At 38.7% G+C, this 15,872-nt stretch overlaps 1 protein-coding gene across 1 annotated transcript in view; it reads right to left on the reverse strand.

Annotated features, from left to right (window-relative positions):
- The window catches only part of LOC104278989 (myosin-binding protein C, slow-type-like), a gene marked incomplete at its 5' end in the record, with an annotated part of 23,384 nt that extends 8,040 nt beyond the window's left edge, over positions 1 to 15,344 (reverse strand). The window contains 12 exon segments of the mRNA XM_009876125.1: positions 623 to 809; positions 1,675 to 1,811; positions 3,707 to 3,866; positions 5,754 to 5,893; positions 6,644 to 6,839; positions 8,194 to 8,282; positions 8,776 to 8,943; positions 10,029 to 10,097; positions 13,428 to 13,446; positions 13,448 to 13,509; positions 13,582 to 13,716; positions 15,156 to 15,344. Of these exon segments, the coding sequence (XP_009874427.1) occupies positions 623 to 809; positions 1,675 to 1,811; positions 3,707 to 3,866; positions 5,754 to 5,893; positions 6,644 to 6,839; positions 8,194 to 8,282; positions 8,776 to 8,943; positions 10,029 to 10,097; positions 13,428 to 13,446; positions 13,448 to 13,509; positions 13,582 to 13,716; positions 15,156 to 15,344 (1,551 nt within the window).
- Positions 15,345 to 15,872: the final 528 nt, after the last annotated feature.

A 15,872-nucleotide genomic window follows, 5' to 3' on the forward strand; every position in this document is an offset into this window, starting at 1 on the left:
TTGCAAAATCTGTAGTTTTGAATACTTGTTCTTAAAGCAAATGCAGCCATTGTATCAACTAGCTTGTGTCTTTGGGAACAACACTGCTTTTTACTACATGATTTTGCTAACACACTTCCTTGGAAGCAAGTGCTTGGTTTGTTTAATAAATAATTTGAAAGCAGAAAATGTCTGCACTGAACTAGCATTTCTTCCTTCCCTCCTTCTCCCCTTGTAATTTCCTTCAGAGAGCTGCCTTTTATCCAAGATGTTTTCTTAACATTTTCCCAAAGAGCTCTATGGCTGAGTCTTAACTAGGGTTTCTCAGGTCAGTGGCATAGCTCTGAGATTTATAGTGCACCATTTTGTCACTTGTCAAAATGTCTTTGCAATTCACTGAAGATGTGAATCAAGCATGGGAGGGGGAAAAAGACAATGCAGTGTAAGCACAGCACATTGGTGCTCAAGAAAACCCCAATGCAACCAGTATAGTTTATTTTGCCCTAACCAAGTTGTTATTTTCATCTGGAAAAGGTAAAAAAAAATGTTTGAGCTCCCTTTCGCATTTGCTGGGCGTACTTTGGGCTCCCATGTAGTTGGTGTTCAGACAAACAGGGCATTTGTGATGTTTTTAAACCCTTACCTTTTACTTCCAGTTTGCAATCAACTTCTGCCTCTCCAAGTTCGTTGACTGCTCGGCAGGTGTAAGTGCCTCCATCATAGGGACTGGGTTTGCGGATCTCCAAGGTACAGACCCCTTGGTTGCTGAACATTCGGTACCTTGGGTCATTCATAATAAGGACTTTGTTTTTCAGCCAGGTTATTTTGGGCTGTGGTGAAAACAAAAGAAAGCCCACGTGCACTATGAACGGAAATATTTTACCACTTTCTGTGATGTTCAGTTAAAGCTGGGTAATCCAGAAACAGTACAAAATAAAGTGGTGATAGAAAGGAAACTAATTCTTAAAACTCAAATGTAAACACGGGCTGCATCATGCATCTAGTTTTAAGCATGTTTTTTTCAGTGCAGCTCCTATTACAGAATTAAAGTCATAAATATAAGCCCGTTATCAATATAAGAGGCACTGTGTAATGATAGCAAACATCTGAGCAATGACTTTTGACATCTGATTACTCAATAAGAATGTGTTTTGGCAGTAATGTGCACAGTCAGAAATAGTGAAAGTGAACAGAAAACAGCAAACATGTTCTTATACACTCTTTGAATTCTCATTTTACTAGGTCAGTTCAGTTTCTGACAACAGAAAATTGATCACAAAAAATACAGCTCAAAAGAAACTGGAAGATGCATTGCACAATGAGTCTGAGAACCAATGTAGTCCTCGGAGTATTCCTGCAGTGTTCTTACTTAAAGCATGATCAGCTTTTTTATGTAGAATAATTATGGCTTTATTTTGGTAACAACTTTTATTATACGTTAGCTGTACAGCTCTTGTCAGTGCTCGTCCCCGTATAACCCAACAGGTTTCTGAGGTTCTGCCTTTTCACTGAGTTATCTGTGGATTTAGTGACTACTAGAATTCCTGTAACACAGGTAAGCAGATCCTCTTTTGTTTTCTTTAGAGCCCACAGCACTCTTTTTGCCTCCAGCCTGGCTTGTGAGCAAGACAAATAGTAAAAAAGGTATTACAATTTTTATTGTCAGGTCTTAAGCGATGCTGTTATGAGCTGTACCTTGGGGTTGCCTCGAACGCTGCAGTTCAGAGTAGCGTTGTAACCAGCTACAGCAAATGTGTTGATTAAAGGCTGAGTAAACAATGGCCGTTCACTGAAGTCAAAATCGTCATAAACTGGGTATTTGTAGACTTTACCTATGAAATGAAAATAAAACACTTGTGAGAGTGTTGCTATGTATTTAAATAGCCAAGCATCTTAAACAGCGACAGAGCCAGTTCTGATCTGCAGTGCTTTAGTAACCAACATGCCTAGTAACTGCACTTCTAGAGGAGGCTGCAAGCAAGCCTGCAAAGTGATTATAGCTCTTGGTCACGCTGTAGCGGGGATGTCTGAGAGCTTATCTTTTGTTTCCTGAGTAGGTGGTGTACAAAGTAGTACGTGTTTATTCTGTGTCTTTGCCTGCATGCCCTGCGTGTTACAGAACAGGTCGGATCCTGACTGATGTACTGAGGAGTTCCTGACTCTTGTTATCTTTGTTGTCAATTACTGTTCACCATTTGTTGGGACTACAGATTGGCTCCGTATCTGAAAATACCTTTTTCTTTCTGCTTGTCTTGGTTTGAGCTAGAACAGAACCAATTCTGCATTCAGTGATTGTACTGTTCACCTCAGTCTCTCCTAAGTGACTGCACTTTCTGAAGTTAATGATATATTTTTGTATCGAGTGATAACACGATGTTTATAGTTACTACCAAGGACTGGTATGCAGAAAGGCTCTTGCTTATACTTGCTACTATAGAAGCCAAGGTCACTTCTAAATCTTCTGTGCCATGTTGGGGGTGCTGGGAAGTAAAAGGTTGTAAGTAAATAAAAGGTTACACTTGCACTGTGGAGCGGACAGGACAGGTGACCCAAACGTGACCAGCAATGTATTCCATCCATATATGTCATACTTGGTATAAAGCTGAGGGATCACAAGGGTCAAACCTTCCTCTATCACCAGCGTCTGAGGAGGATTTTTTCATTTCTTCTTCCTTTGATCCCAGTCTGTGCATTTCCTGAAGTCAGTTCCTGAACCTAGTTCCCATCTGCCACTGAGTCCAGTCTGGGACTTTCCCAATGTCAGTCCCACAGAATCAGTGGGGGGATAATCCTTGGGGCAGTTCAACATTGTTTTGTGTATATACTTATATATACTTTGTTATTTTCTTATTAATATTATTGTATTTTCTTTTTATTGTTACTGCTTCATTAAAGCTGGTTTTAGATTCTTTTTCCAACCCCTAAGTCTCTCTCCCTTATTCCCTTCCTCTTCTAGCGAGGGAGAGGTGTTAACAGAGAGCATCTGTTATTTGTTTAGTGACTGGCCCACCTCTAACCCTTGACACTGCTTCATACATACAGTGCACTAACCATACAGTTAACTGAACAGATGTAGTTTCTGCACAAGGAAAACATGGTAGGAAAATCTAGTTTCTCACTGGATGCTTTACTCCTGCTTGACATGGAGATTATCATCAATAAATCATCTTCACCTGGACAGACTGACATCTGTTCCATTGCACAGGTATCATTAAACATCTTTGCTTCACTGAAACCTGATCCAAGCTCTCGGTGACCTCAAGTGTAGCTTCAGCCTGATACTTGCTCTCATGACAAGGGCAAGGAAGCAATGGTGAGAAGCAATTCCTATAGCCATTCTTTTCTTCATGATCCCATTTTAAAGAGAAAGGTTCTTTTCTTTTTTAATAATGGAAATAGGGTGGGCAGTGACCCACCACTTCTAGCAGAGCAGCTTCTTTGCTCCTTTTCCAGCTTTTGCCAACTTAGGTCTGCCAGTGGTGACACAAGATCTAAGATCCTAGAAAACGTCAGAGCATAGGAAAAATGTCCCACTCTTGATTCCAAAAAATCCACTATGTGGACAAACCCAGAGGTCCTAAATGAAATGTCCTAGCTGTTCCTTGTACCTGATTCTGGCGCTAGAAATGCATTTGAATGCTTTTGAGGTAAGGCCTTCACCTCTCATCACCTTTCAGCCTCTGAACACACCCCTTCCCTTTTGACAAGGAATGGATAATTAACTGACCATCCTTTGCAATCAAAGCGCTCTCTTTGGTCATTGTTGCGTCCTCACTGAGGCCGCACATGTTTTCAGCGAAGATCCGGAAGTAGTACTCATTTCCTATGACAAGCTCGTTAATGGTGGCACTGGTGCGGTGGTAGTGCTCCATTACTGTGAACCATTCCTGAAAGACACAAACACAGGGATTAAGTGTCCCCACAGCACCCTGTACTCCTCAGCCATTAACTGTTTGGAAGAATCATCGAGCTTGTGGGAGTAAGATTTTTCTTTTAAGGGAATGTTAATGAATACTAAAATAGTGAAGCTAACAATAATTAATGAAATGAGTGATGATGAGAATAATATAGAGCTCATTGCTGAGCAGTGAAGGCAAACTGGAAAGCAAATCCTACTGAATTGTTACACTCTGTTGGCTGGAAGGATTCATTCTAGGAAATCCAGTAATACAAACGTTGCATTGCGTGAGGCCAGGCAGGCAGGCTCCTTCATTCCTAGTCCAGGCTGCTGACAGAGAAGGTGCTGCTGCAGATAAAAAAACTGGAGGCTTGGATGTGGGGAAAAGTAATAGCATAGAATCATAGAACCGTATCAGTTGGAAGAGACCTAGAAGATCATCGAGCCCAGCCTTTGTCACAGCCCTATCAACCTACTAAACAATTCCCCCCAACACAACATCCACCCATCTCTTAAACATCTCCAGGCAGCTGTACTAGTATATACTAGGAGCATGTACTAGTCTGCAGTAACATGCGCTCACAAGAGGCCAATGCATTAATCTACACCTTCTTTCACAGGTTGAGCATTAATGAGAAATGTGATTTTATGCAGGTGGTGCTTTGAGATCTAAAGGCTCAGATGGGGAGGTGTGTTTTAGTGCTTTGGTCTTGCAACAGTAACAGGACATGTAGATTCTATCCTAGTACACAATACCTAAATAACAACCTGAGATGAAAAAAGTTAATGCTAAAAATGCAATTAATATAAAGTGTGATAGGACCACAGCAATGTTTTTGCTTTTCTTTACTCTGCCCTACATACTTTTCTTGCTTTTTTTAGAGATAAACTTCTGCTGAGTTCCTTGTGCCACAGTTTGTGTTGATATTTTGGTCATCTTTAGGAGTCAAAGTGCCTTTTGGGAAAATAGTTTTCTGCATAGTTTTTTGCAGCTATGCCAGAATTGCAAAACTCAGCACCACTACCACAAACTATGACCTGAATGATCCACGGCACACTGTACCCTAGATACTGCTGTTGTTGCTTTCTCCTTAACACAGTAACTTAGACATGGGACACCATTGCCCTGCTCACTGTACAGACACCTTCTCTTCTTACAGTCTGAAGAGAAAGAAAAAAAGGATGGGAAGGGAAATATTGGCACAGGAAGAATGAATTTATTAGACTATGAAGCAGATCAACTTATTGAAGTGGGCAAAAAAATTCCCTTAGATAAGGTAACTCCCAAAATACTGTCCTAGATTTCCAGCGTTTAATTTTACAGTAAGTGTTAAATGTAAGAGTCCAACTGTCTTTTAAGGAAGATTCATGTCAGTTTAATGAAAATAATAAAGGTCTCTATATTGTACTTGTCATCTGTAAATCTCAAAGCAGTTTATGAATGACATATGTACCATTTTGCCATGGGTAGTGAGGAGTGGCAACAACTTACACAATCTGACATTACAGGTTTAAAAACAACAGCGCTACACTTTGATTCTAGTAGCAACGTACTGACTTTGGAATCAATACTTTTAGGTTTTACTTTTCTACTGAGACCAAGGAAAAAAAGTAGAATGGTTTCCCTCAAATCCACCTGTCCTTTCATTTTTAGCATTTCTCTTTGGCACGATCTGGAAATGTTTCCATTTCTAGGCTTTTGGTACAGAGAACAGGACATTTTTAGAGATACCTTGCAGATTTTCCAAACACTGACTAATAAATGCTTTATCCATCTACATCAATTTGAGCATGTAAGGCTTTTTTGTCTGTTTGTTTGTTTTCAAGGGAGAATTCATGAATGCATCAGCCTTTTAAGCATCTCCTTATTACTTACCATACTCTTCTTATCTGCTTTTTGAATAGTGTACCCGGTAATGGCAGAATTGCCATCATCTTTTGGTGGCTTCCATGATAAATTTACATTCTCTCCCCAGACATCCTCAATAGTTACAACCTCTGGTGGGCCTGGGCGATCTGTAATGAAATTGTGGCAGCTGACATTTTCCACTGTTTGCTTTCTCTCTCTCCCCTACACTCATCTTCCACTTAGTTTCCTTTCTCCCTCTCTTTCTTAAAACGCACACATGCCAAAACCAACATCAAAAGAAAGCTGAGGTTGCAAAATAAAACTTTCCAAAGATAAGACGTGTCAGAATTATGAAAAACTTAACTTGACCGCTTTGTGAGTATGGTTTCTAATATGCATATACCCTTTAATGGCATAAGGACGTGATATTTTGGAAAAATTAAAACCAGCTGAAGGTGTGTTGCTAAGAGACAAAGTCAGACAATCATTAGAAAGGTTGTGCTACCAATTTTGCCTTTAACATAAAGAAATAGATTGATAAAAGTGAAAAATAAATGTGTTTTCTTGTCTCTCTTTCCTACTTTCACGTACATTTCTACATTTCTTCCAAATTACACTTGTGACAGTTACTATGAATTTACTGCCATTTCTGGTTACGGATACCACTTGCATCCTTGATAGACTGAAACACGAAAAACGTAACAATGAAAAAAAGAGATTGACGTATTCCGTCAAGCACCTGCCATTGGACAGGGAAGTTTACTTAGAGACCACAAATCTATAGCTGAGTAATTGGATGTGGAGAGTTATCACTGCCGAGAAAGACGCTCTTTGAGATTTTTCTCTTTTCCTATAGACTCGGAATGGCTGGAATCTGCTTCTCTGGCATGCATTTATTTCTGTTGCTCAAAACATACCAACAATCTGAATATCTATTGTAGCTTTGTCCACCAAGTTCTCTACTTGCACTTTCATGTCATATTCTCCCGAGTGGCTCCTTTCTGCCTTTCGGATGAAGACGATAGTGTCATTTTCAGTGTTGCGGATGTTGATTTGATTCTTGTCGATTGGAGAACCATTTTTCTCCCATGATACTTTTGCCCTTGGTCTTCCCTGTAAGAAGCCAGGAAACAATTCATATACGATTTTAGGAGCGAAAAGGGTGGGAGAGAAAATGGATTTATTTCCAATTTTTCCCAAATGGAGAAAAAAAAATCCCGAAAGAAACTGATTTTAGAATCCTACAGCATTTGAGATGCAATCATATTGATTCACCTAAAATACATCTTTTTCCTTCCCCCCGACCCAGGAGACTAAAGAATATTTGCAAATTCCAGCCAAATTATACAGATAACTTCCTGGCTAAATTTGACAATTAATGTCTAATTTTCTAAAAGAAAAATGAGAAAAGAGCAGAAAATGCAGAACAGAATATTTCACCCTCTGGAAGTGTCTATATTCTCTACACTGCCAGTGAAAGAGGAAAGTAGTGGGCTAAGCCTCCAGAGATCCCAAACTTTCTTGTTTCGTTGCAAAAGCTGTTGGAATAGTTCTTAGGTAGGCTAGATTGATTTTGTTTTTTGCCTTTTTTGTGGGCCTAGCAGTGCCCAAATTAGGTATTTAAGTCAGAGAATTCCACCTGGTTTACCACAGGATTTACCTTCCAGAAGCAAACAATTTGCAGATGCGGTCCAAAAATTGATAATTTCACACCTTTTTTGAATGCCTTATCTTAGAGAATAACCACAGAATGTTCCTTTAATTTCTCAGGAGCAGAAGATCTTGCATTGTAATGCTGATCAGGCTTTTATTAGGCTTTAACATCCATGCAGAAGCTGGATTATGCCCACCCAGTGTCTTTAGGTGTGCAGACATGAAAAGAATTTTGATATAAATCTTGTAGTCAGAAGAATAAGAACCCTGCAGGTAGGGTCCCTGTTGTAAAGGGTGTTGGAAGGAAGGCTAACACAATGCTGGGGGAAAACGTGCTGTGTCCTTAGAAATGGTTGTATTACAGCTGTGATCTCAGGGATTTAAAAGTTGCAGTTTTTATAGGAGATAGTGAAACCCTGGCCACTCTTCCCCTCTGTTTCCCTCTCTATGACCAGAAAATGCTTAAATGCTGTAGTGTCACCCTTGATACTATATCTAACTGCTGCCAGTGTAACCATTTTGCATTGTGCTAGCAATTATCTCACATGTGATGTGTACTGTGAGGACTTACAGGTGTGTCCTTTGTACGGATGATGAATCAGTCTGTCTAAGCTAGTTACTCAATTGATTAGTTGGCTGAACATCATTTCTTTGAGACATCAAAGCAAAAGCTTTCAAACACCTATCTACTTCATTGTGCTTCCATATCTGCTTAAGTTAACTCACTGGCCTACCAAAGTTACATACAAATAAGTTAAAAATCAGCAGGATAAGAGAAAAAGAGTATTTTTCTGATGGTGTTTTTAGTTCTTACCTGGAAAGGAATAACAAGATTCACAGTTTCTCCAACTCTTCGAGTATAGGTTTGTTTTAAGTGTCTTGGTAGACGAATCTTTGGAGGTTCTGAAAAAAGTCAAAAGCTTGTGTTTGACATTTATCTTCTTTTCTAACTGAGGCAGAACTTGTAGGCATCAGAATAAGCAGAAGACTGTGTGGTCTACAATTCCCAGAAGTCACTAATGAGTGAAGTATCTTGAATTCCTTGGTCTCACAATGTTACATTCTGTACACCATTGTTTTCTATAGTACTAAATGCTATGGTGGTAGGAATAGGAAAGAAACTTAGCGCAACTTTAAAAAAACAACATGAAGTTCAAAATCTGGGGGAAAAAAAACAAGCCTTGAAAACTTGAGCAATAAAGGCTGAGAAATGAAACAAATAAAAAGAATTCTGAGTTTTTTCAAAGATGGTTTCATGATTTCTAGCCATTGCAAAATGGCTTTTTATGGTCATACCACCAGTTTCCAAAAACAAGCAAGTATTAGCCTTAAAAAAATAGAGCTAAGTATGGAAGCAGAGTGTATTTGTGGTTGAGCATAGGCAGGAGGATCTTACCTATCACTTCCTTGACTAAAATAGGCTGTGGGTGGTACCTGGGCTCACTTTCACCAGCAGCATTCACAGCTTTTACTCTCACAAGGATTTTTGAGCCAGTTGGCAGGCCATTGATAGTGAACTTCGTTTTGTCTGTCAGCTCTGGGTTAGCCACGATCCATTCATCAGCTAGTTTACAGGAAAGAGAATGAGGAGGACAAATCAAAAGAATAGAGATTTAGAAATACATCCACAGTACGGATGAGGAACACTGCAGAGCAGTAGTAGATTCATTATATTCTAATGAATACCTTTATTTTGTTTTTCTAATTATGCTATAACATGATATTGGTTCACTTTCATGTGTAAGAAGAATGTCTCAAGCCTTAAAGCATTTCTGCTGATTATATATTTATATTTAGAGAAAAAAATGTTTTCAGAATGTGTCTATCATTTAACTGTAGCAGAAAGAAAACTGAATAGTTTTTTTAATTCAGCTGACAGAAAACAAGAGAAACATAGAGTGTATTACCAGAAGCACTCATCATTGCTTTAAGAGCTTCCTAGGAGAGAAATGGTTCTTACAATTAGTTTCAACCAATACTGAGTACTCGTGAAAGTACCACTGAGCACAAGGGTGAGAGAGACACAAATATTTACAAATTGCAATGAAATGTCATCTCTTCTCAACCTTTTTAAAGAAGAAGGCTGTGTCAGAATTATTCACAAAATTACAGCATCTCAGATTTTTTATCCTACCCCTAGGCAGTTGACTGTAATTCATAGAGTACAACAGTACAATTTTCTTCTGAAAAGCTTCAATTACAAATGATACTTTATTTTCCACCATATCCTCCAAACATAGATTGTTTTAACACTGCTGGCATCTTGATGTTCGGAGACAGATTTATTGAGCAGCAAGTCAGTATCAATAATTTCCAGATCATATAAAGACAGCGTTATAAAATTGGCACAGAAGACAAGAGAACTCATATAAACTAGAGAGCCCTGCAGTCTTAGACTGCCAAACTGTAGTGAATTTTCATAACTTGTGTCGTACCTTTATGAATTAAGTTTTCCTTTAAGCTGTTTCTTTCAGCTTCTAGCTGAAGAGGACTGAGATCAATGACTATTTCCCTAGCACCTCCCCCTCCCCTTATAGATGTACTACAGCAAATTCTGTAGATTGTTGCCCCTGAAATTTGCTCTTTACTTCTATGACAAGAATTTTTCTTTCATTAAAGAAGAGTTATATCCTTTGTGGAATACTGTACCTTCCAGGTTAAAAGGTGGCTCCACCAATTCCTCAGACAGATCTGTCGATATACCTTGTGAGAATCCATCTTTAAAATTAATCAGAGACACCCACTTTCACACAGATGGAGCATTTTGTCAGTGGTTAGCAATTCCTGTTAGTAAGTATGCAAAGATAGATGCTGGGCTTTAAAGATTACAGAACCCATATTTATGGAGACTACAGAGCGGAAAGAGAAGGGAAGAAGGCATCTAGATAAAAGAACAGTTATGCATGATGCTCACAGGAAGGCTAAAGGATAAAGGAATACAAGTAGATAAGGTTGTTTTTATTCTTTGGGCTTAATCACAGCCATGGAAAGATTAAAAGAAAGAGACAAAAGGAACATTTGAAAGACAGAGATGAAAAAAAATGGTGATGGGGGAAAGTGTAGGAGGAGAAAAAAAAACAACATAGAAGAGAGAAGAAATTTGGAGACGATTTCCGAGTAAGAAGGACAGAAAAAGAGAAGTCTTGGGAAAAATGGTTGAGAAAACAAAGGAAAAACAAAGGAAGAGAACACATTTAGCTAAAGGCCACATAGAAAGAAAATTAAAGAAGGCCAGAACCGTGGATGATGACAGATATGATGTAATCACTAAAGCTTTATTTCCTGGACAAAGTGATCACTGTCCTGGATTCCCTAGAATCCTGACTTGACTATTTTCAGGATAATAAAAATACTATTCTAATATCTGTGCATGGTCCTGGATGGGTACACTGGCAAAGAGCTCAGCAAAAAAAGACTCTCTGAAGTACTTATTTGCTAGCTGTGAAAAGAGATCATCTGCAGGTATGATGGCCCTTTAAAGGCAGATAAATATCATGTCCTAGAGAAAACTAGGGCCAAGCAGTTGGCAACATGTATTACTAGGAATTGACTTCTCTAGTGTTGACAAGATTTGTTCTACTCTACATCACCAGGGCAAGAGGTTCAAGTTGGATGTTGTAAACTAGCCCTGGGGAATTATGTATTCACATTATTCACACCTAGGCAATGCCAGATCCAGGTACTCGTGATGAGAATCCGGTCAGTAATATATACAGAAAGCTGTCAAAGGTGCTACTATAGTAAGGAAGTACCCATGTAGATCAAGTTATGAGGTTCACACTAAAGGAAAATACCAGTTTTTGCGAAGCCAAACCAATGCTTATGGTACATGATTCTTCTAAATTATAGTTATATATGTATTTTGTCTTCCTATTTTTAGCCTGTGATTTCTCCTTATGATAGCAAAGATAAGAAAGACTCAAAAAAGCCCTCTTTAAAACGACCTCAGTGACAACAATGAAAGAATGGAACGGTAAAGACAAATGAGTTTAAAAACAGGTAACTAAAAGAAAAGAAGAGCAGAATGAATATAGACAGTCATAAAAAGTACCTTGAAATTAAAAAGAGTTATTAAACATAATGGAAGAAATTAGTTTGAGGCAGAACAGGCATTGAAAGGACTGAGAAAATGAGGCACTGAGATATTGCAAGAAAGAATAGAAGGACTGAACACAGAGAAAAGGATGTATATTTCAATAACACATCTTTTTTAATTGGTATTTTCTAAGTTTGCTTCTTCCTAACCATTTTCATAACATATATACATAAATAATGTCAATAGTGTATATATAAATGTATATGCATATATAGAAGGCATATATAGATATACATAAACACTCAGAAAGCTATGTAAAATACATTGTACCCATTGTATTTTAACTGGGGTGGGTAACAGTAAAATGACAGGCTTGACTGCCGTTTTGTTGTATCTTCATGTGTTTTAAACCTATCTGAAAAAAAAAGTAAAGAATTTGTTCCATTCAACAGGTATACAATGATCTTTGGTCTAATACTCTTTAAAAAGTAAGTTGAAAGATTCCTCTGAAAGCCATAGTTTGCATTAGTGTATGCATATTTCTCATTCTCTTGTCACCTAATTTGGATATCACATACTGTAACATCAAGGATTTTGTGATGGTAGCATATTAAAAACCCTTTTAGCTTTTTCCCCACCATCCTACTAATGCTAAGCCAAGTATTATATATGGCATACACTGCAGTCCTCACAATGACCTCCCCTTTATATTCCCGTACATCTTGCCTGTGCAGTGGAAACTTTATAGGAATGCTGCGTCTTGATGTAAAATTGCATGCTTACTCGTTCTGAGCTCCCTCCCAATATACAAAGAAAACCCTTCCTACCATTCCAGCTGTGTCTGCCTTCAGGTAATCTTCTCCAGACCTCAGAGCTTCATGCAGTCTGTTCCTGCTCCTTATAGATATTCAACTCAATACTACAAGATGCTGAGTGCTCCTGAGAAAAGCCAGTAGTTCTTCTTCACTCCCTCTCCCACTCGCCTGAGTGTAGAGCTGAGGGCCCTCTGCTCCTGTGGTATCTGACCACCTTTGTGAACTACTGTTTTCCTGGATTGTCTGAATCTGAAACACGTGACAGTGTGAATGACAAGCTCTGTCCTCTATCTCTGTCTCCAGGCTGTGGACTGCATTCATGAAAAGCTTTCAGTGAAATAAATGACTTGATGAAAAAAAAAAAAAAAGCATCCAGCTCATCACTTGGTTTACAGAGCAGTAAGAGCAGCAGCTAGCTGAGCAGAAGAAAACTGTGTCCAATTTATCCAAATACACAAGATTACTGGAGTCCCAGTGACTGGCATTTGCCTGCAGAGGCTGCGTACTGCAAATATCACTCCAGGCTGTTTGATACTTACCCAGGTGATGGTGGATTTTACTTTTTGAAAACATACTTAATTTGATCCCAATTCAGAAGAAAATCTGCTGGAAAATACTAAGTTTCTGATGCTTGATCAACAAAGACTCTTAGTTTTGATATATAAATTATATTTCTCTGTTATTTTACTCTCATAATTTTATTCAGTCTCTTACATCTTTATCTTTCTCCTTCAGTTTTGTATAGATTCATGTCTGTAATAGACATAGTTAAAGATCCTGTATGTAAATACACTGAAGCATTGGAGAAATTCAATATCCAGACATTGACTTTGCATGCCTATATTACTTCTACAGCCAGCTATTGGAGAAGCTATCGGTCCTGAGTATTAGGGACTGGCACTTGAAGTAGCCAGTTAGTGATACATCAAGATAGCGATTACCACACTGACAACCTCCTGTCCCTGAAACCTATCCTTCCTACACATTTTAGACAACACTTATAGCTATTGATTATTTCCTATTCATTCATCCTTCCACTCTTTACTGCTTCGATTCTTCACCTAGCTCAAAAGAGAAGATAACGATTAACATGGTACTTGGTGCACTACAACAGATTACATGGTTTTTGATTTGGATTCCAGATCAGATGTAAGATGGGTTAAACTACAATCAGTGGGTGGGATCTGGAACACAAACCAAAGGAAGCCTGAAAAAAAACCCTGTTACTTGAGGTTTTCTGACTGATTAGTCTCTGCCTTAATGTGAGAGTGCCCAATACCTGTAGAGGAAAAATGGAGAAAGTCTCACCTACTTTCAGTATGGGTAACTTACCACAGCGGTTGTCACTTACTTCCTTCGAAGCAGTACTCTACAACATAGCCGTCTAACCCTGCCGCTCCGATGTGGTCTGGTGGCCTCCATTTCATTGTGACTGTGGTATCAGTCACACTGTCCACTGCCAGGAGAGTTGGTGGACTGGTAACAGCTGAAGCAAGCAGGCAGAAGAGAGAAGGCAGAAAACTGTGTTACAATTAGAGCTTTAAACTTTAGGTGAGTATTCCTCTAATAAGCATCACAGGTGACAGGCTAAATCCTGCCCACCAAGCATTTCCAATCATCACTGGCACGTCTTTCTCAACTAGGACCAAACTAGGAGAAGCAGGTACCTCATCCCATATCTGCTCATAGCCTAAACTGGATTTTAATTCCTCCTGCTGAGGAGCAAGATCCGTGGAAGATAGAGCAGAGAAGTTACGAGCAGTGTGTTCTACAACAGCAGTTATTTCCTGGCAAGAGGAGAGTACTCTGCAGCAGTAATGGCCACTTTCTTCCTCCTCCTCTGCATTGTGCGGTTTCCACTAAACAAGATGGGAACCTTTGCTGGGCCACCAAACAAGACACTTTTCTTTCACAACGACTTGTGTTTGTCACAAGAGTTTGAAAAGCTGTTTCTTTATGTAAAAAGACCACCAAATTAGTCTGTGGCCAGGTAAATGATGTGGCCCTGTAGCTGTTACATTAATATAAAGCAATAAGATGACATATAGAGTAGTGTAAAATATGACCTAGCCTGATCTGGATTGCCTACAAAAGGGTATTGAAAATACTTTTTCTGGGAAAAATCCCTTTCTGAGAAAAAAGCCCATACTTCAACTAATAGGGATCCGTGAGGCATGGAGTGCAATTAGGGACTGACCAAATGTATCTTATCATATTGCAATATTGAGCAAATTCACTTGATTTTTTCCCCCATAAATAACTACCTTTATGATAGGTTGTATTTGTGTGATTTATTTATTTTTAATGGAAATGTATGAATTATTTGTGAATAATTGTACATTTTTATATGGCAAGCTACTGTGTAACAACAAAGCATAAGTAGTGAAATATGAAAGAAAGACTTATTTTTATACACTGCAGCTTGCAAGTAGTGATCTTTAGAGATATGGTCACTTTTCCTACCTGTTTTTTGGCAAAAAAACCCCTGCTTGACAGAACTTGTAGCAGGAGAAAACCAGATAATATAACTAAGACTATAATCCATCACCTTTATCAGTTCTCTAAATTGGCAGTTTGACTGGCAATAGTTTGAGTCTATTGACTCAAGAGGTACCTATGATACATAAAAACATGAACCTATTAGTTCTGGTCCTTAAAACATATTGACTGTTTTCAGGCTCACCTATAGTATGTCACTGTTTTGTTGTACTGCACCAGTTTTCTGCCTATAAATCCTTGTTTCTTGTTTACAAAGGACCATGAATCCTCCAGGGATAGACATATAGTTTATGCAGCACCTAATTAAGACAGGTCCTGAGCAACATGAGTGCCACGAGAACTACAGTTATGTAATTAGATGACTGTAATAACGTACAAATGATAATTTTCTAAATGCACACCTATCCTGTGACCTTGATTACTTACCTAAAGGAACAAAGGACTTCGAAGGCATGCTTGGTTTGGAAATACCTATTGCATTAACAGCAAATACTCGGACCTCATAAGCAACACCTTCAATCATCTTCTTTGGCTCAAAAGTCGTTTCTTTACACAGTTCAAAATTCAGCCTCATCCACCTGGAGCTTTGTTTCTTTTTCCTTTCAATGAAATATCCTATTGACCAAACAAAATTTTATTATTTTAGGTGGTGGCATGAAGCTCAATGGTGAGGGGTCTTTTTTTGACTCCCCAATGGTGTGTATTCTGGATACACTTCAATACTCCCTTCTAGCCTCAGAGTGGTTTAGAGGTTATTGTTAAATACTTCCCACTGCAAGCTATCTGATAGTCACCTGTTGGGCTTTCATGGCCACATAAAAGCATTTTTCTGGACTTAGAACACTTCTATATTTAGCTTGGAGTAAAAAGGGCTTGATTCTGCTGGCCTCTGAGATCCTCTGACTTTCTTCTTAGTTCAGTGTATTGGAAGATATTTCAATGTGTTCAGCAAATTGTTTCTGAAAATCCTGCTAACATTCAAACAGGCTAACTGTTCAAAGCTTGGTATTCTAAGAGGTTGTCTTTCAAGTAGGGGGATTGATAATGTGGCAACATGCCAAATGACAAATCTCTAAGCAGACAGATATCCAATAAAGTCAAAGATTGAGTAGAGCATTCTTGCAACTCGATACTCAAAAAGGG

The sequence above is a fragment of the Apaloderma vittatum genome, unplaced genomic scaffold (genome assembly GCF_000703405.1).
Source record: "Apaloderma vittatum isolate BGI_N311 unplaced genomic scaffold, ASM70340v1 scaffold32419, whole genome shotgun sequence".
Taxonomy (NCBI): domain Eukaryota; kingdom Metazoa; phylum Chordata; class Aves; order Trogoniformes; family Trogonidae; genus Apaloderma; species Apaloderma vittatum.